The 21,994-nt window shown below is 40.1% G+C and overlaps 1 protein-coding gene across 3 annotated transcripts in view; it reads right to left on the bottom strand.

The window, feature by feature from the left end:
- The window catches only part of NUCKS1 (nuclear casein kinase and cyclin dependent kinase substrate 1), a 31,364-nt gene extending 10,489 nt beyond the window's left edge, over positions 1-20,875 (bottom strand). For all 3 annotated transcript variants that reach the window (XM_026676797.2, XM_087959658.1, XM_026676798.2), the window contains exons 1-3: positions 20,627-20,875; positions 10,308-10,357; positions 8,950-9,055 (exon numbers count right to left, since the gene is read on the bottom strand). In XM_026676797.2, coding sequence (XP_026532582.1) covers positions 8,950-9,055; positions 10,308-10,357; positions 20,627-20,643 — 173 coding nt within the window. In that variant the 5' untranslated portion in view covers positions 20,644-20,875. The remainder of the gene's footprint in view (positions 1-8,949; positions 9,056-10,307; positions 10,358-20,626) is intronic.
- Positions 20,876-21,994: the final 1,119 nt, after the last annotated feature.

Below are 21,994 nucleotides of genomic sequence, written 5' to 3'. Positions count from 1 at the left end.
TGATCTGAGCTGTCTGCAATTCATCCTAGGTTGTTTCAGTCAATTTTATTTCACCATGGCTTCTCTGCTGCCTCTACTATTTTACACATTTGAAGATTATAAGTGCTTCTTCCTTCATCTTTCCTGATGTAAGTGGAAGGAACATACTTTAATACAATTTTAATAATTTGGGCAAACATACACTTTATACAAAACTGTCATATCCCTTTATGTTTCTTAAATCTTTTTTTTAATTAAAAATTTATTTGGGTTTTCACAAAACATAATACAAGTAAAATTTCTTTTTTTGAGAATAGCATGGTCCTGAGTTATCACTTCTCCATACAGACACAAATTCAATTTCATATTCATCTTTGTGTTCTATTCCATATCTTATTACTATTTTAACATTTTCTATATAATTTTTCCCTTCCCTTAGTTTCTCAATCTTACTTTTAATTATCTCATTCCTTTCTAAATTCAATTATATCTTTTTCTAAGTTTCAATATCTTTCTAATCATTATATTTATACTTTTGTCTGTCCTGTTTCAATTTCATATTTTCTTTTCTCATTAAACAAAATTTTCCCCTGTAGTTACTGATTGGAGTATGACACCTTTACATATAACATTCAATATAACACATAACTTCCAGTCGAATTCTGCTTGGTACATTCTTAAAATACGTACTAAGTTCTTAAAGAAAAAGTAAATATATAATAATAAATAAAATACTTGTTCTCCTCCATGCTGCATCGAGAGCCCAGGATGGGTTGACTCCTTCCTATGATGTCATAGCCGAGTCTGTACTAAGATATAAAAGCCAGCCCCCGGGAGAGACCCCGGCTTTTGACTGAGCTCCTTTCAGTCAGTAGCTGTGTCTCTGAAAGCGTTCTGTTAGATAGCAATCACCAGCGATCTTCAGTACCTTTTTCCTCTCTTCAAGCAGCTCCCAGGGATCTGGGCAGCTGCTCTTTCAGGAGAGCCCTGCAACGTTGGGAGCAGCGTCACAGAGCTCTGTGCAGGCAAGCTGGACAGCGACTGCAGACCTCCCTCACGCCTGCAGCTTGGAGGGATGGTAAATACGATCGGCAAACTGATAAGAGCTCAAGACAGCTGATCATGTAGCTGGTTGCTGTGTTTTTCCCTTGCTGACTTCACTCGGGGCTCTGCATAGCCTAAGGAGCAATTCTTCAATCTTGGAGCCTGTTTTCCTGTAGTCTTGGATTCAAGCCTTCCACCACGAGGTGTGCGGCCATTTTGTAAGTCCGGGGGCCATTTATACCCTAAGGGGCTTAATAGAAACATTTCTAAACAGCTTCTTTCCAACGCAAGAGCCTTTATTTTACAAATGGAGCAAGATAAGGCTCTGGCAGAGCTTTCCTCCCCAGTGGAACAGTCTCTTAAGCCCAATAGGAGAAAAAGACGTAGGCAACATACCCAATCAGTCCAGAGGAAGGTAGCTGCTAAAATCAAAGCTAAGGCTCTAGCCCCTAAGAAGGCAACTCAGGCTGAATTGAGGGCAGAGAAGCGCAGACATGCAGCTCTAGAGAGGCACTTCAATAGAACTATTCAACAGAAGGGAGTGCAACTACAGCATGTTTCAGGTGATACTCGTGGGCCCCAACCAAGCCCTCCCAGGGGAGGAGAAGTTATCTATGATATCCATCCTCCATCCTGGTCTCCTGAGGCTCTTGCTGTCCAGTCAGATCCTCAGGATTTAAACAGATCTGGGCCTTATTTCCAACAGGCTTCTGTGCCCTATGCTCCTCCCCTCCCTCCAGGCCTCGAACCTCTCCTCAATCTAGGCCTGAAGCCACCTTCACTCCCACAGCAGCGGGCCTTCTGCCTCTACCTTTGAGCATAGACCAAGGGATATCCAAGATGTAGTCTCATCAGCCATTAGGCAGGGATTGGCTGAAGGCTTCAAGCAAATTCTTCAACCTCTGGAAAGGGTTCAGGCCCTTCTCCCTTCTCAATCTATAAGTTCCTTGCCTCATCATCCTGATTTACACAGGCCCCAGGACCTCAGGGTCCATTCTTCTCTACCAGAATGGGAGGAGGTTGATGAGGAAGGCCTTCACCATCTGAACACAGTTACTCCTCTCATTCAGAGTGTGAAGAGGGTGAGATTTTTGACCAAAATCTTTCAGAGGAAGAGGCTTCTTGCCCAGAGCAGACATCCTCTGCATTGGTCTTCAAACCTACTCTCTTCAGACCATTACTCAGCAAGGCCTTGGTCACTGCCAAGCTGTCGCCAGAAGAAGTGGCTCCCGAGCCACAAGGAAATCCCTCTAGCCAAGGGGATTCGCTCTTCTCCAAGCCTGTAGTGCATGCAGAGGTTTTGCCTTCTCCCATTTTGTTCCTGGACATGGTCAAGGAACAGTGCACTTCTCCTTCGGCAGGCCTTCGCCCATCTGCTCTAGATAAGTGTTTCTACAATGTCAGCACAGCTCTGGACAATGCCCTGGCAGTGCCTTCTGTTGACATTCCGGTTCTGGCCTCGTTCTCATCTTCTGGCACTCCAACGGAGCCAGAAGATATCCTGAAACCGGATGATAAACGTTCCAAACAGACCCTCAAGCGCAATCACCAGGCTGCTGCTTGGGCTGTTCGGGCTTCACCAGCAGCATCCTTCTTCACCAGGGCATCCATACGGTGGCTGTGCCAACTCCAGAATAGATTGCCTGCTTCTGACCTTCGGTCTCACCAAGACCTTAATAAGATTATTGCAGCGGCAGAATTCACTGCGGATGCCACTCTCAATTCCGCCAAATTTGCATCCAAGGCCATGGCATCTTCTGTAGCAGCAAGAAGACTTTTATGGCTGCGAAATTGGCAGGCGGAGTCATGCCAAAAATGGAAGCTGGCTTCAGTTCCATTCGCAGGCAATAAGCTTTTTGGCGATGCTCTGGAACCATATCTCATCGAAACCAGAGATAAACGTAAAATTCTCTCTTCCTCTGGGAAGAAAGCCCACTATCGCCCTGTTCCTAATCGCCCTCCTGCCTTCCGAGCGGAGACCTCATCTCGCTTCCCCCACTCTCACAGGCCATACTCTGAACGCCAAGACCAACGGGCGGAAACATCTGGCAGGCAACAACCTTCTGCTGGTAAACGGCCCTTTTGGGGGGGAGGGGGTCGTTCCTTCCGTCGCTCTAAGTAATCCCTCGTTCTCCCCACCCATCGGAGGTCGCCTAGCCTTCTTTGCCTCCAAATGGGAGGAGTCAACGACAGATGCCTGGGTGCTCAGCACTATTAGGTCAGGGTTACAATTGGACTTCCTAACCCCACCCCCCAAATTTTTTTTGATCTGTCCTGTGTCTCGGGAGATTTCCAGGCAAGCCCTCATGAATCAGGCCATTCAGCACCTTCTTGAAATCAGGGCTATTCAACCTGTTCCCCCGTCTCAACGGGGACGTGGGCTTTACTCTCACCTTTTCATTGTTCCCAAAGCCTCGGGCGGGGTGGCGAGCCATCCTTGATCTAAAATTTCTCAACCAATTTGTAAAATACAGGCGATTTAAAATGCAGACTCTGCATTCTATTTTAGAGAGCGTTCGGGAGGGCGACCTCCTCCCTTCCATTGATCTCACTGAGGCTTACCTCTACACCCCAATTTGGCCTCATCATCGCCAGTTTCTCCGTTTCTGTTATCAGAATACCCATTACCAGTATCGAGCACTTCCCTTTGGCCTCTCATCGGCTCCAGGGGTCTTCACAAAGGTTCTGGCAGCATTGGTGGCATCTCTGCGTTCTATTCCAGTGAGGATCCAATGCTACTTGGACGACATTTTGATTCTTTCCTCTTCCATCCTTGTGGCCCATCGTGATCTGCAAATTACCCTATCATGTCTCCAGAGACACGGATTTTCGATCAACACCAAAAAGAGCCAGCTCTCTCCTACAACCAAATTGCAACACTTGGGAGCAGTCATCGATACCATGTCGTGCCAGGTTTTCCTGTCCCCAGCTCGTGGAAAGAACCTTGCAGAGATCATCAGCCAGATCCAGCAACATCAAACTGTCCCCCTGTCGCTGCTGTCCAAACTTCTGGGGAAGAAGGTTTCCTGTACTGGCATCGTCCCGTGGGCTCGGCTCCACTCCCGAGCCCTCCAATGATTCCTGCTTGCCTACCAACGAGCAGGAACCAGCCACTCATCCATCAAGGTCCCACTCCCACCACAAATCCGGAGATCTCTCAATTGGTGGCATTCCCCATCTATCTGGAGGGGACTCTTGTTCAGGGACCCAGACAGGCTAATGATAACCACTGATGCCAGCCTCCTGGGTTGGGGTTCCCATATGCAGGGCCAGATAGCTCAGGGCGTTTGGTCCAGATTGGAACAGACCCTTCCCATAAATTGGCTAGAGCTCAGAGCTATTTTTCTGGCTCTCAAGCATTTCAGGCAATCAGTGACCGGCTCTCATGTTCTTGTCCTTACGGACAACATGGCCGCAAAGGCTCATGTCAACTGGCAAGTGGGGAGGAGGTCCAAAGCCCTCATGAGAGAGGCTCTACGGCTGGGGTTATGGGCAGAGAAACACCTGTTATAGATCTCGGTGGACCACATCTCCGGGGTCGACAACTCCCAGGCCGACTGGCTCAGCAGGAGCCTCGTCAACCAGGCAGAATGGTCCATTCCTCCGTTTCTATTCAGAGATCTTTCCCTCAGATTCGGAACACCGGAGGTGGATCTTTTCTCCACTCCTCAAAACACCCAAGTCACCAGATTCTTCACCAGGTTTCCTTGCCAGGGAGCGGAGGGGACCAATACTCTTTGGTGCAGATGGCCCAAGGGTCTCCTCTATGCCTTTCCATCGCTTCCCATCATTCCGGCAGTAATTCGGAAGATGTTGGAGGAACGTGCGGAGCTCCTCCTCCTGGCACCCTATTGGCCAAGGAGGCCCTGGTTTGCGGACCTGGTCAACCTATCGGTGGCTTCTCCTTGGAGGATCCGTGCCCATCTAATCTCCATTCACCAGGGGGCCCTGCTCCACCCAGAGCCCCAGTGGTTCAAGCTGACCGTGTGGCACTTGAGTGGCAGCGGCTAGAGGAGGCTGATCTTCCAGAAGGGGTCATCCTCACTATCCTGGCTTCTCGCAAACCTTCTACAAGGCGCAACTATGATGCCACCTGGAAGGCTTTTTCCCCATGGTGCCTCAGGGCGGGTCTTTCTCCTGCTTCAGCCCAATTGGCAGAAGTTCTTAGCTTCCTTCAGCATGGGCTGGAGAAAGGTTTGGCCCCCCAACACCTTACGCAGGCAGGTTGCGGCCCTCTTCTCAGTCCTTTCATGGGGTTCGCTTCCTTCCTTGTCCCATCACACTTCAGTCAGGAGGTTTTTGAAAGGGGCTTCCAACCTGCACCCTCCGGTGGTTCACAGGTATCCTTCCTGGGACCTTCCTTTGGTCCTTAATGCCCTTACAAAGCCCCCCTTCGAACCCCTTAGAACAGTGTCTCTCTGTTTCCTGACTCTGAAGGTAGTGTTCCTTGTTGCCATCACTTCTGCCAGGAGGGTTTCCGAGCTTGCTGTTCTTTCCATCAGACAGGACCTTTGTTCCTTTCACGATGATAGGGTTGTTCTTCGTCTGGACCCCTCATTTATTCCAAAGGTTAACACCTGGTTTCACAGGTCCCAGTACATTGTTTTGCCTGACTTCTGTCCTCTCCCGCACCATGACTTAGAGTGGCAGTAGCACACGCTAGACGTAAGAAGGGCTCTTAGAATATACATTAAGTGCGCTTCCTCCTTCAGGAAGTCGGAAGCCATGTTTGTTTCCTTTTTCCCTTCTCACTTGGGGCACAAGGCCTCTTCTACTATTAGCAAGTGGCTCAGGTCTTGCATTGAGCAGGCCTACAAAGCTGGGCCCTTCCGGTTCCCCGAGGTCTGACGGCGCACTCTACCAGAAGCGCGGCCACTTCTGCTGCCTGGGCGACCCAAGCATCCTTGGAGATTTGTCATGTGGCCACGTGGACATCCCCGTCTCCTTTCATCAGACACTACCGTCTGGATGCTTTTGCCTCGGCGACTGCAGCCTTCAGCAGATGGGTGCTTCAACGAGTGGTTCCACAGTCGGTGTGATGAGCCAGACGAGGACCCGTCCGTGGACATGCAAGCTTTGGTATGTCCCATTCTGGGCTCTCGATGCAGCATGGAGGAGAATGGGCGTTGGTAGAAGTTACCGTGAACGCCCTTTCTATCTATGCTGTGAGAGAGCCCAACCCCTCCCTTGATTCGTCCGGAGAGGGTAAGACATATTTCTGCATTTATTTTGGACTTTCAGAGACACCTTTCAGTCTGTCAAGTATCTTCGCCAAAGCTGGGGTCTCTCCTGGGGGCTGGCTTTTATATCTTAATACAGACTCAGCTATGACGTCATAGGAAGGAGTTAACCCATCCTGGGCTCTCTCGCAGAAAGGGCATTCACGGTAACTTCTACCAACGCCCATTCTATTCCAATTCAGCTCTATCATTAATGTTAGTTACAATCTTTCACGTCTTTAACATTTCTCTTCAATAGGATACCATACTTCTAAGAACACTTACAATATTTCCATAATTTTTTTCATATTTCTTTCATATTCTTCTTCACTTAACACATTATTTACTTTACTTAACACATTTAATTAACATTATTAGCATTTTAATAATTAAAATGTTCCCCTCCTTTTCTCATTCCATTCTCTCATTCTCTTTATTTCATTTATTTATTAAACATTCCATTACAATGAGTATTTTATCTATCATTTTAATCACACTTGTTTCATATTTTCAAAGTTCATTTCTATTTCTAATATAACAATACTATCTTATGTAACCTTGCAGAATCCCCCTTTCAATTAAATTAAGCCCATTTAGAAGACACAGAGATAATGGGTGAAATATGGTTCTTAAATCTTGAATTGATATAATGTGATGTGAAATGGAAAAGGTTAAGATATATAAAGTTACAGTATATAAAACAAAAATGGTATTTTGGCTGTTCACTTATTTATTGATTTTCTTTTGGATTAAGTAGTTCCAAATGATTTTGGATTGCCAGCACTTCTGCTTACAATAAGAAAAACAGAACAGAATTAATACTTTTTCTAAATCTCCACACACAACCCCCATGTCTATTATGCTTTAAATACCATTCCCTAGCCTTATTTTGTATTAGCAGTACAGGTAGTCCTTGACTATAACCATTTGTTTAGTGCTCATTCAATGATCTGCTGAAAAAGCAATTTACAACTGGTCTTTGCACATGCAACTGTTGTAGCTACCCATGGCCAATTGATCAAAATTCTGGTGCTTGGCAACTGGCATGTATTTACCATGGTTATAGCATCCTGGGCCATGTCATCTCCATTTACAACTTTCTCAACTGGCTTCCAACAAGCAAAGATAGATGGCTTCCAACAAGGGAAGATAGATTCACTTAACGTTGGCAGTTAAAAAGATCATAAATTTGGACACAACTCACTTAATGAACACCTTGCTTACCAATGGAAGTTACATTCCCAATTGTGGTTTTAAGTTGAGGACTACCTATATAATCCATTTTAATAGCAATAGCACTTAGACTTATATACCGCTTTATAGTGCTTTACAGCCCTCTCTAAGCAGTTTACAGAGTCAGCATATTGCCCCCAACAATCTGGGTTCTCATTTTGCCCACCTCGGAAGTATTCACTATAAAATACACTTTGGATGTCTCTAGGGACAATGTTTATTATCTTTAATACTCCTTAAAATGTTGTGAATGATAAAACCATGAGATGGAAACATCATGATTGCTTTGGGTGGTACTAAAACTCAATAAGTGAATGCTATTTTCTTCCTTCATAACATAGGAAATTATTGTCTCCTATACTTTCTCCTCTTAATGTTTATTTTCTAAATGTACATTTGGCAAACACTCATTTCTTCTATTGAATTTTCACAATTAACTCAAATAATTAAAAAGTAGAATCATATTATATGTATAGTATATTAGGTTCTAATTACACTATATAGGGCTTTAGTCAGACTCCATTTGGAATGCTGTGTCCAATTATGGAAATCTCACTTAAAAAAGATATTGATATGGCTGAGTAAGTCCAGAGATGAATAACAAAATGGTACAAGGTCTGAGGGACAGATATATCAGGAGAGATTGGAGGAACTGAATATGTACTGTCTGGAGGTCAGAAGGGGAGAAATAACTGATATCCTAAATATATATTACGGATCTGAATAAGCTTCTAATTTTCTACATAAACAAACATCAAGAAACTGACAGGAGGGAAGTCAAAAAGTAATGTTTGAAAGTATTACTTCACAGAAAGAACAGTAGAAGCTTGGAATCAACTTCCAGCAGAGATAATCAATTATCAGTAACTGAGTTTAAACATGCTTACGATGAAGTCATGTACATCCAACAAAAATAATAAAAAAATAAAAAAAACCAAAGAATACCTCAAAAGACAGATGCAACCGACCACTAGGTCTTTTTCTATTGTCAGTTTTCTTTATTTCTACATGGGTACACACACGCACACCCCAATTCTAAAAAAAATGTAAATAATGCAATCATGCAGAAATAAATATCCTAAAGCTCAAAGTATGCTCAAAGTGTTATGATTTTGCAGGTCTTTGATATCATGAAAACAAAGCATGAATTGGAAAGATATGCCTTATAGATGTGATGAATTGTTGCACACAGCAACCTGTTATAAACATTAATAGTAAAGAAAACTAGGAGCTGTAGTTTAACAACAAATAGAATGTGCTATCCTTCCACGTTCAATGTTACAAAACTTTAAAATTCAAAATGTTCTAATTGGACACAATTTGTAGGTTAGTGAACATTGTTATATAATTCATACTTTCTAATTACTGTCTTTAAGGTAAGTTAATAGATTATACAACCTCTAGATAGATACACAAGCACACAGACAAATAACACACACAAAATCTAACTACTAGAAATCTATCTCCAGCTTACCTGTCCTCCTGAGAATTTTTTCCAGACCTCCTCTTATTTTTTGCATCTCTTGGTGATGAACGTATTTTCTTTGCTGGAGGGGCTGAATCCCTACCATATTCTTCATCTACACAGTAAACAATATTAAGCAGAATTATTAAACAAGTGATTTACAAACCTGTCAGTTTAACTTAAAAATCACCATTAAATATAATATTCTATTAAAAACAAATGATTAAATTTTGATCAGAAGTACTGAAAATCCAGGGTTGCTATTTTTTAAAATAGCATTTTGTAGTCTCTGCTATTATTTATTTTGTGTAGTTTTAAGTTTGCTATATTTTCTTGCATTTGTAAGTGAGTGAGAGTGTGAGTTGGAAAGAATACTGAGAATGGCAAACAACATTCTTAAATCTTCAATAAAGTAAAACTCAACCAGTCACATTGATAGATAAAACCTCACAGCAGCCTTCAAGAATGCAGATATTCTATCTCACAAATTTAACTCAGTAGTATCAATAAGACCAAGCTTTTTGATGAGATTATATTATTTAAAGAAAAATTCAAATAAAACAAAGATATTCAGAAGTTTAAGTAAATAAGGATAAAAATAACATATGCAAGCAGAGGTGAAGAATGCTAAGGCAAAAAACCAAAGAAAAAAACACATACACACAAAACAATGAACACCAAATAAAACAAAACAAGCAAAAGCCTACAAAACAAACAAAACCTTAAACATACTTAAATTGGCAGTTTGAGATTGAGCACTGAATGAATGAAAAAGTGTATTAAAATTATGACAGCTAGATAAAAATATTGACCCAATATGGGCAAATGTGAAAAAAAAATCCCATGTTGGACATCATTAGGAAAATGATTAAAAATATATGCCAAACTTATAATACTTGCATGCAAATCTGTTCTGATTACCCTGACAATGAACTGAAGAACTAAACTCAAAGAGCATCAAGGATTCATTCCATAGTTCACCACTGAGCGACAAAATATGATTTATAATTAAATTGAAAAGGTAACAATAATACGGAATTTTACCATGTTTTGCCCTTACTAATAAATACAGTAACAATTCTGGTCACTATGAAGTTACAGGAGCATGCCATCTTTCTAGCCAAGAAAGGAAGTAAACTGTATTGGTTCCAGAAATGTTAATGGATTGTCATTTCTGAGGAAATAGAATAAACTTTCTAGAATCATAGAAACTAAGAAACTTTATCTAAAAAGATAAAGATTCTTTGGGCAAAGAAAGAATCACTTAAGCACAGCCCCTGAGTAAAATATACAACTAGTTTTCAAACATTTGTTGCTCATTGCTTTTCATAATTGTAGAAAATTTTTGCTTCGGAATTGATACTTACCTGCGTCATCTGATTCCTGAAACTGTGAGTAGTCTACTACTTTTCTGTTCCTGGAAAAGAAGAAAAAAGTATTAACTTGGAGATACTGAAAAATTAAACTATATAGATTTGATTTTTAATAGAAAGAAAACACATAAATATTAATTACAGTTGCTATGATTCAGTAATTCCATCATCTGAGATTTTGACTAAAAGATTTGGTCATTAAAGGTAAACATATATTTTGGAATATTTCAATAGCTTTTTTTCCTCCATAAATTCACCCAAATAGAAGACTTGCGGGGAATTTAGATGATGTAAAGGGAGCATTTTCCCTAGTTCCTGCAGGATGTAAATACACGATATAGTACCTTAGTGACATTTGTCATTACTCTCCATATTCAGAAATGCCTGAATTACCAATAGTTGATCAACAGAAACAGTTTATTATAATGCAGCTAAAGTTTGCCTCTGACTGATGCTGTAGGTCTAATTAGCAACACTAATTTGAATAATCAGGATTCCTGGATTAGATTTGAAAATATTTAGTCTTAACAATATGACAATCAATAACAACTGAAGAGAGCAGAAATACTGTTGTACATATTTTTAATTTCATGTAGCTAGGAAATGAACGATAGTGTATCAAAATTCCAACAAGCTTCATATCATAATTAAATCTTCAAAGCAAACATGGTTGAAAGTGAAAATTACATATTAAACACTTGAATATTCTTTCTAGAAATGTGACCATTCTAAAACAAAACAAAATGACTTACTCTGAGGTATAAATGCATCTGTTGTAAAAGGGGTTATAATTTGTAATAGGTGGCAAAAAATAATTTCATATGCTTTATAGATATTCCCTAACTATAGCAAAAGTTCAGGTATTTAAAATTCAGGTAACATTCTTAATTCCAAAGACATTACAAAAAACAAACCTGACAATTTATCCAGTGACTTTATTTCACTCTTATTATGTACATAAAGTGCATTCTCATTAAAAACAAGTAAGTATAATGAAATTACAATCCAATTTTAGGCAAAACACTGGAATATATTTTGGTACAAGTTATATGAATGCATCTTTAATGAAAGAACATGCAATTTCCCACAAAAGACTAGATTCTGGATTAATATAGAATTCATCTATCATCAGAAATATTTTCATTAGTTCCTGAATATACCTTCTAATCACAAATTAATGCCTTTGTCTACTTTCTACTTAAGGTTCAACATCATTTGTCCATCCAGATTTATATTTTCGATACATAAAGGTAGTTTTCAATTTACAACCACAATTGTGACTGGAATTTCTGTTAATAAACAATGCAGTTGTAAAGTAAGAAGTCACATGACCACATCACTTAGCAATTATAATCTCAGCACTCCTGACTGTCCTGGTTAACTAACAATCACTGAGTGAAGGAAGTCCTAAATAGGAATGTGGAATGTGCAGAGGGTTGAGGGAATCAATGCCCTTTTGACTTCCCTCCAGTGGCACTTGGCAGCAATGCCAGGGCTAGAATAGAGGCCTGGTCTTTCAGTAGTCTCTGGCAGCTGCCAAAGTTCAGCCCCAGCACTACTACTGAGAAATACTGCTTTAAGCCCCACATTGTGGCAAGCCACACCAGCACCTCTGTGCATAATCACGATTGCTGCACACCTTTGTGCTCCCCAAATTCTCCTGCACCTGGATGACGTTTACCAGTTTTTCTTGTCATCATGAGGTATACAGCTGTATTTGAGGGAGCTGCTGGCCCTACCAGGACTTCTTCTTTGTCCAAATTGCACAACCCCATTCTCACAATCTTTCAGAAACCTTCTGGTCTTTCCCAGGTTATTTGGAGAATAAGCTTTGGACAATGGAATTGACATGGTTGGCTATAAGGAAGGCAACTAAGTAGGACTGCTGAAGGCCCTGAGCCTCTTTCAGTCCCAGCCTTGGTATGGTCACCAAGGGGCACTCTTCAAGAACATAGCTGAGGGTAGGAGAATGATTAGGGGTGGGGGGAGTTGTAGCGCCCCTGCAGTCATAAGTGCAGGCTGGCTGCCATTTGAATTTCGATCACATGGTCACGGGTGCAGCAACAACTGTAACTTTGTGCACAAGCTATAAATCCTTTTTTTCAATACTGTTATAATTTTGAATGGCTGCTAAACAAATGACTTTAATTCAAGGACTGCCTATACACAATGGTACAAACTAGGGATAGGAATTATTTTTCAAAGGGTAGTGTTTGGATACAGTGAATGGACAATTAGGTCAGAGTCATCTCACCCAAATGTTCACAGCCATGACTTTCTTTTGGGGTTGTGTATGATCTTGCTTTGTTAAACTGCATTAAGCTTATTAGAGTCAAAACTTATAGAATTGCTCTAGGTGTTAAATAGTTGTGTGTATAGAGGATTTTCAGTCTAAATATTATTTGTCTTCTTCACACCAGTTTTTTAGTGTCAGAATGTTCAATTCTTTCTAAATTTCTGTTAATTTATAGACTAGGTGAAATTTTGAGAAAAGGACCTGGAAAATACAAGAACAATTTGTTTTCTGATAGTAAAGCAGCTCAATTTTAAAGATAAAAATAATTTTCAAATGCAGAATAGTTTGTAGTTGACTCTCCTAAATATTTTTCTTATAATTATTTACATTGATATTTGCATCTTCTAATTCAGACTATCTTTATGAGTTTGGTGTGCTTAAAATGTATTAAGAATTATATAAAAATCATAATCATTTGGTAAGGTTTTTTATATAAGCTTACTATAAAATGACAGAACATTGTAATTTAATGATCATGTCTTCTCCAGCATCAAAAACCTAGCAAATTAAAAACAGGTTTTAATATATGTACCACACACTCTCACTTTTACAACTTTTCGACAAGCAAGGTCTAGGGAAAGCCAAAGTCACTTAACTGTGGCAAGAAAGGTCGTAAAATGGGGCAAAACTCACTTAACTGTCTCACTTAGCAACAGGAATTTTGGGTAAATTGTGGTTGTAAGTCAAGAACTACCTATACTAGGGACGAGGGGCAAGTTTCATTTCTTCAGCAGCCTCATCTGGCAAGAAATATATGGTGAAAGTTATCTTTCCTAAACTGATTCATTTTAAATATCAATTTAATGATACAGAAGAAAAAAGAGTGAACAACTGCTTTCGGAAACAAAAAATTGTCACCATGGAGACTAGGTGTTCCCTCAGTCCCCAATCTCACACCCCGGAACAAATTCATACAACCTAGATTTCAGTCCATAACATGAGATAATTTATATCGCAGCTGTCAATTCTATCCTGCTATTCAAATTCATAGATTTAAGCTTGACTGTTGCTGGCTAAGGGCTTTACATTTTCTTCAGCCGGTTATGGAAGATGAAATATAAATCCACAAAGACAAAGTAAAAAATGGAAACTGCCCCCCACCTTTTAAAAGCCCACTTGGTGGGGAAAATCTCTAGCCCTCCTAAATACTTCAATTTCTAAGGCTTCTCTATCTTAGATCAAGTCAAGTAATTTTTCTTTAGTCCTTTCAAGTTTCTGAACCTCTTGATGTGGAATTTCCCCACATCTGAATTGCACATTGCCAACCAGTGTCAAGAGGAATCACATTTGTTGCCCTCCATGATTTATAAACCTGTTCTGTATTTGAAAGAAGGGCACTAGACAAAATTAACAGGCATCCCAAAATTGTAGTTTCCAAAGTTCTATATATCTTCCCTCACTGACTGGATGCAGATTTCCAGACAACAGCAAGGAGAGATAAGAAAGCCTTCTTAAATGAACAAAGCAAGAAATAGAGAATAAATAAAATGGACTAGACTTGATGATGCCTCTTCCAAGAAAATTGGAGATATCAAGTGAACGTTTGGTTCAAAGATGGGCATGATAAAGGATAAAAATGGTAGAAACCTACCAGAAGCAGAAGAAATTAAGTGGCAAGAATACACAGAAAAATTATACAATATCTTAATGTCTCTGATAACCATAATGGTGTGATCACTGATCTCAAGCCAGATATCCTGGAATGTGAAGTCAAGTGGGTTTTAAGAAACATTTACCAACAGCAAAGCTAGTGGAGGTGACCGTATTCCAGCTGAACTATTTAAAACCCTAAAGGATGATGATGTTAAAGTGCTGCATTCAATATGCCAGCAAAGTTGAAAATTCAAAAGTGGCTATAGGATTGGAAAAGGTCAGTTTATGTTCCCATCCCAAAGGGCAATGCCAAAGAATATTCAAACTATGGTACAACTGCACTCATTTCACATTCTAGCAAGGCCATGCTCAAAATCCTACAAAATAGGCTGCAGCAATATGTGAACTGGTACTACTGGAAGTACAAGCTGGTTTTCAAAGAGATAGAGGAACTAGAGATTGCCAACATTTACTGGATTATGGAGAAAGCAAGGGAGTTCCAAAAACATCTACTTCTCCTTCACTGACTATGCTAAAGCCTTTGTTGTGTGGATCACAACAATGACAAGCTCTCAAAGAGATGTGAGTACCAGACCACCTTACCTGTCTCCTAAGAAACCTCTGTGGGGGTCAAGAAGCAACATAACCCGACATGGAAAAAGTGATGGGTTCAAAATAGGGAAAAAGAGTACAACAAGGTTGCATATTGTCCTCTTGCTTATTTAACTTATATGCAGAGTATATCATGTGAAATGCCAGACTGGATTAATCAGAAGCTGAAATTAAGACTGCTGGGAGAAATATCAACAATCTCATATATGCAGATACTACTCTAATAAAATCAAACGTTTATTGTCAATGTACAACATGTATACAATGATATTGAAAATGGCAGAAAGTGAAGAGTCTCTTGATGGGGGGTGAAAGAGGAGAGTACAAAAGTTGGCTTGAAACTCAACATTAAATGGAAGCAGTGACAGATTTTATTTTCTTTGGCTCCAAGATCACTGCAGATGGTGACTGCAGCCATAAAATTAAAAGGCGCTTGCTCCTTGAAGGGGAAAAGCTATGGCAAACCTAGACAGCATTAAAAAAAAGCAGTGCTATAACCTTGCCAACAAAGGTCTATATAGTCAAAAGCTATATTTTCCCAGTAGTAATGTGCAACTGGGAGTGTTGGACCATTAAGGAAGGTGGAGTGCCAAAGAATTGATGCTTTCACATTATGGTGCTGGAGAAGACTCTTGAGAGTTCCTTGGACTGCAACGAAATCAAATCAGTCAATTCTAAAGGAAATCAACCCTAATTGTTCTTTGGGAGAAGAGATACTACAGCTGAAACTCAAATACTTAGGTCACCTATTGAGAAGAGTCACTGGAAAAGACCCAGATGCTGGGAAAGACTGAAGGCAAAGGAAAAGGGGACAGCAGAGGATGAGATGGTTAAAGGCTAGATGAGATGTCACTGATGCAATAAACATGAATTTGAGCAAACTGAGAGACAGTGGAGGACGGGTGAGCCTGGTGTGCTATGGTCCATGGGGTCGCAAAGAGTTGGACACAATTTAGTGACTGAACAATAACAAATATATCTCTTTTTTCTGGCCTTGGTCGAAGCTTACCTCCTGTAAAGTGTAAACAAACCTTAGAAGGTTCTTCCACCTTGTTCTTCCTTGGAAACTTTTATTATCATTGCTGTTACAGTTCCAACTCATTTAACATTGCATCTTGTGACATCTGTTGAAATTGGCTATTTGTGAAATATGCTTGTATCATAAGTTAGACCAATTCTTTGTTGCAACCTATCTAGGTAGAAAAATGCATTCAATCCTTTTACTCCATAACTTAAGAGTAAAATGTACTTTATATTTTCCCCATCTATTTTGGATTTTTTTGCAGGTTCTCTAGCAACATCCTACACAATACTTTCTCAAACTTGTGAGCATGGTAGTGTCCCATCTGCTTTAGAAAGAGTATTGATTATAATTCTGGAAAACAAAAAATCCTTTTCATGAAATACCATTCTCATGAGATGCCTTTACAGTAGTTGATGCTTAACAAGCATTTGTTCAGCAACAGAAGTTAAATGGCACTGAATGAATGGCATTTTATGCCCAGTCCCTGATGTTTGTTGCAGCACCCTCGTGATCACATGATCAAAATTTGAGCGCTAGGTACACCACCCACACATATGATAGGGGCACTCCTCAGTGGTGTGGGGCTCAAGTAAAGGCCCAGAGGTGCTGTGACTGAATGCTACAGTACAGGGTGGAAGCAGATAGTTGCGAGAAGTTACAAAGAGGCAAAGGCTTGGGATGGTTACTAAGGCTTGGGATTGGGAGGGTTGAACCCAGGAATGTGTGTTCTTGCCTAACAACTGGTGGGATTTGGTTAACAACAGCAATGGGAAGTGCTGGGATTGGTGTTGCTAAGCAATGCACTCATGTGACACGATGACCCAGTATCTAGTAACAGAGATTCCAGTCCCAATTACTATCAAGGACTACCTGTACACATTTTTGCATTTAACATGAAGTATTGTTTGAGAAAACAAGTTGCACAAAGCTGCTAATAAAAATGCAGGGAATTAAAATAATTTATTTTTCACAAAGATATAAAGGGATATCTTTCTTCTAAAACTAGCATTTGCTCTGGAGAAGAAATTAAATGAACTAACTTACCTACCAAACACACTGACTTAGAGGAGACTATTCTATATTTTATTTTCATTTTTCAATCACAAGCATTTCATGTGTGTTATACTTGATTTCGGTCAAGTAAAATAAACACTGAAAAGAAAATAACTGATTGTGGATTATCACAATTTGCAATGTTTTTTGCCCATTTTGAGCAAGAAGACACCCATTTGGAAGAAATGTGTTTGCTTAACAACATTTTTACCAACTATTGTGAAAAATGACAGAAAAATGAGTCTGGTTATGTGGCTACCTGGACTTATGACCTCAACAACTTATGGCCAGATTTTTGATCCCTCTTTTACACCTATTTTTTTCTACAAGGAATCTTTATAGAAGTTAAAAACATTTTGGCATTGCTCTTTCCATTCTAAACTTTGCTTTGTATTTGATTAACCAAAACACAGTAAGATATACTTTATGTTGACAAATCACAATATTAATCACACTTAATTCTAGGTGAATTAGAATATGAAAATATAATGCTTACCAGCATACTTTATATCTTTTTTCAAGCGTGTAAATAATCACCATCTTCTTAATAAAAGGCTTGCATTTTCCAGGTTTCTTATTTTCATTTTAGAAAACATCTGACAAACTATTTACAGCCGTATTTTTTTCTTCCTAACCTACATACAGATATTCTACTGAGGATGGACATAAAGAAGCTTAGTGAACGTTCTTTAATCTTTTTTTCTTTATTAAATTTTAATTCCCAAAGAATTCATTCAAAGTGCCCTCCAAATTCATTTGAGAGGTATATCATATCCAGAAATTATGGATTAGGAGGAAAAAAGAATCCCATTTGAAGATTTTTACAGCAATTTGGAGAAATGAATAAACGTATTTCTTCTAACAATAATAGTACATTGTATCTATCTTAACACTAACTGCCCTATTTGGTAATGCTATGACATTTAAAAATGTAAATACCTTATGGTTACAAATTTTAAAAACAGTACAGTTAAAGTTACATATTTGTATCTTTGTTCTGTAGGTAGGAAAAACATGGAAGAACTGAAAATGAATGATTTAGTAAATGTTCATAAAATGGATTTGAAATGGATTACATTTACTGGAAATCTATACACAGTACTAGCCATATAATTTATTTTTCTAAGTAAACAAGTATTTGAAAAATCCCATGTTTGATCCTACTGCCATAAACTAGTTTACCCTTCTGCTTGCTTGTTTTTAATTGTATGAATTTTCACTAGAATTCATTTCACAAGTAAAAGAAAGTAAAGGAATCTGGAGTTCATTTCTTTCAGCTGCCAACAGATACGTCATTACCGACAGATCCCATCATTACATTACCAAAGTGGACCTAAAATCTCATTTTGGCTTTGGCTCAAATTTTTAGAATTTACTCTAGGATAATATGTTGTGTGATTGAAATTTAAAGATTCTGGAAATACTGAAGCAATGAAGGATTTTCCAAGTTTTGTTTCAAACAAAAAGAAAACCTCTGCACTACTTTTTAGCATTATATCTACATGTGACTGTTATCAGTTTTAATCATTCTCAATGCTTTGAATTTTAATTGAAAGGAAAACAGATGATCACCAAATTAATACTCAGGAAGAGTAAGCAAGCCCATGAACAAAGAACAGAATTCTTCTCTTGTGAAATTAATGACAGTGCCCTCTGCAGGAAAAAAAGACATTTAACATATTTAAAAGTTGTACAGCACAAGACGGGGGTCAATATCCCTTTAAAGATATTATGCATCATCAAGCAATTTGGCACGGTAGTACAGATAGTATTTTTTTCCATAAGAACTGATATATATGTTAGAAAAGGGAAACATCACAAGAATGCCACATTTTGAGATTCCAGCATTCTCATTTATGAAGTCTTGCAGGACAATGAACATCTAACACTGAGATTTGACACTTTCACTTAAGGTTTAAGTTAGGGATGTCCCATGGACATCATTATACAAGATAATGTGCCAAATCTGATATAAATATCTTACATAAGTCTTCCTATTACATAGTTTTTAGAAGTTACTTTGAAATATAAAAGCTTTTTGTTTAACGTTCACTTATCCTTAAATCAGAAAAAGCTATAAGATTTGGTAATCCTACTTTTTAACTAAATACTTGCTAATATTAAGTAATCCCATGTTTTAGAATCTGCAGAGGTAACAACCAGCACGAGAAGAAATTAAACACGGAATACATTTCTGTAGAGGAACAGGACACAAAACTAAAAACAGAGAAACTGTTGACTTATAGCAATTTCATATACCAGCTTTATCTAATTATATATTCCATAATTCTCACGCATCACAGCTATGGTACAGTTTGATAAGAATTACATTACAGAGTAAGCTGTAAGCCAATGTATCTGTTTTAAAGCTTACATAAAAGCTACCATGGTGTGTACTAAGGAGTAAATTTTGATTGTAACAATTTGTATTTAACTTTTAAGTCACAGATTTAGCAGAATTTGAGACAAGTCACTTTTTTTAGTCCTACCACAACAAATGACAGTCAAAAATAGAATCTCAGGTTTCCATTTCTTGGCTGGCTTTAAGAGCCAAATTAGAAATATAAAAAATTTCTTCCTCTTTTTACTAGACAGTCTTTCATATATATCCTTCAGGAAATAAAGGTGGGAAGCATTCTGCCCTGCCTGATTGAGCTGAAAAGCTGTCCGAAAATCCTCTGAAAATAAGAGAGTATCCTGACATGCTCAATTAGCCTAGAATAGCAGTGAAAAGGATGACCAAAGTATTCTGGCAAAACTGACAAGAAAACAAGTTAATGAACTATATACAAAGGGTTTGTAATCAAAGGCAGACAAAAATTCCATACTTCTTTCACCATGCAGGAAAATGTAGATTCAAACTTTCAATCAGCCACAATGCTGACTAGAAAGCTCATCTTCAGTCCATAGGATTGTTCGAAAATCTAATTTTAAACAGAGCCGCCACACACGTCAATTCCTTGGGAAAATAGCAAGATTTAAACACAATGCACAACAAAATGTAAGATTGATCCGATTTTGCCTCGTCTGAAGAAACTGCACCCTTTGAATTGATAGGAAGAAAAATTACCTTGCTTCTCGATCAGTCCCGTTAAAATAATCCACTCTCCCTCCCTCCCTATCGGGAAATCCTTTTCCCTACGAGCTGCTGGTCACTCTTGCCAAGAAGCTGCGTCCCAACACACATGTACCAGCAAAGCTGTACAAAAAGGCTTAAGAGAGACGCACACGTCGACTCTGGCGTACTTCGTCACTATCAAGGCGCCTGGCTTTTTTTCCGGGGTGAAACCGCATACAAACCTTCGAGACCTCCGAGCTATGCCGGATTTGGCCTGCGTTCGCTCCTCGCTGGCGATGCGCACTGAAAGAACTCGAGGAGACGCCGCCGCTTCTTCCCAAGTCGGAGCACGATGGACTTTGCTTGCGCTAACCTTAAGGGGCAGCATTGCATCCGGTAAGGAGGGACCTGCAGGGCGGCGGCAGCAGCAGCAGCGGCGGCGTGTGCCATACTGTACTGTAGTCCCCCAACTCTAACGAGGAGCAGCAGCAGCAGCACGCTGCATGCCTGCACACGCCCCTCCCCTCTGCTCTCCCGCCATACCTCCTCGGTCCGGGCCGCCTTCCCTCCCTCGCGTGGGACTTCCTGGCCAGCATATTGCTTGTGCCTCGGATGGCCTCCGAGAGGGAAAAGCGAAACAACCTCGAGGGCCCTGTCTCCCTTTGAGAAGGACTCACCTGACAGGCCTAGACATCTTGGCTGGTTAAATCGAAGCAAGGAAGGGAGGCGGGCACTGGCGACGAAGACGACAAAATAACCGAGGAGCGTTGGCACTTGTTCTGGCTCGCCTTCCCGGGGGAGGGGCGTTAATCCCCGGGGATCCAGCGACTCAGGCCGCCGTCCCGCGCCCCAAACCTGCCTCTCTTGCACCGTCAATGGCCACCGCTTGCAGCTCCCCCCCTGCAAAATGGTCGCACTTCGTCCAGTGGAGGGGATGCGCCGAGCTGAGAGGACAGCGCAACCTACGCCACTGGTATCTCCTCCCTAATTGTTTCATTGGTCGCTTCACGGACTCGCCGGGGCCTATTGGCTCATTCGAACGATCATGGCAGCGACGGCCCGCCCCTTTTTTGCGAGCGGGAGGAGTGAAGAACCTGGAGAGTAACCCCCTCGCTAAAGCTAATATGAGAGCTTGAGTATCTCTGAGAAGCCAACAACAGCTACAAAAAAAAAACAAAAAAAAAAACTGGCGGGCTACGACGTTGGCAGATTCGCCAAGAGCCCTCTTGAATTGCCCTCTGAGAGTTCAGAAGGCCTAGCGCCCTTTGCAGGCGAGATAATTTGTTTTAATAGGTATTTATTAAACGAGATCTTAATCTCGGAGCTCGATCGGCAGATTCGACAGCAAAACTGGGCAAGGATTTTGGAGGGAAAGGAAAGTGAAATCCAATCAGCTCTCTGATATATACAACGATAGATTCTTGTCCTCTGTTTTGAGCATCAGCCCAACCACGTACTGAGGAGGGCAATTGATGGCTCTTTTTCTAGTAGGCAAACTCTAAAAATAAGTAAAATCCTCAGTTTGGCCTGTGCTAAAATTGTAAGTTCAGTACTGCTCTGCTGGGTTTAGAGTCTGGGTAGCAAACATTACATTGGCTCAAGGACTGATGGATGGTACTTTAAAGTGACGCTGGCTGGCTGGCTCTTAGAAAGAAATAATTCTTTCAGCTTCTTTGAGTAATAACAGCATTCCTAACGGAGCAATCACCTCATTCTTTTTCCTACTTGTAAGCCAGAGTAATAGTGGCTGAGAAAATAGGCAGAATAAGTAACCTATTTTTTCCCAGGGAACAGCCCTCCATTCCATCACCAAATGAACAAGAACAGGCCTTTTTGTCTTTTGAGTAGGTCAGCTAAGCAAAAAGAGGAAATGGATTACTGTATCATGCTGAAGCCACAGTATGATGTATTTGGCACCAATGTAATATTTGCTTCAATTTTTATTATACAAAACTTGGCTTAATTTTTGATCCTAATCAGAATCAGAAAATTGAGTGTTGTGGAAGGAGAAAACAAATTAGTAACCACAGTTATAGACCAAAATA

Source organism: Notechis scutatus, chromosome 3 (genome assembly GCF_049901735.1).
Source record: "Notechis scutatus isolate UNSWTSFEM ecotype Mainland chromosome 3, rNotScu1.2, whole genome shotgun sequence".
Lineage (NCBI taxonomy): Eukaryota > Metazoa > Chordata > Lepidosauria > Squamata > Elapidae > Notechis > Notechis scutatus.
The sequence above is the reverse complement of the archived record's forward strand: the minus strand, read 5'-3'. Positions and strand labels throughout refer to the sequence as shown.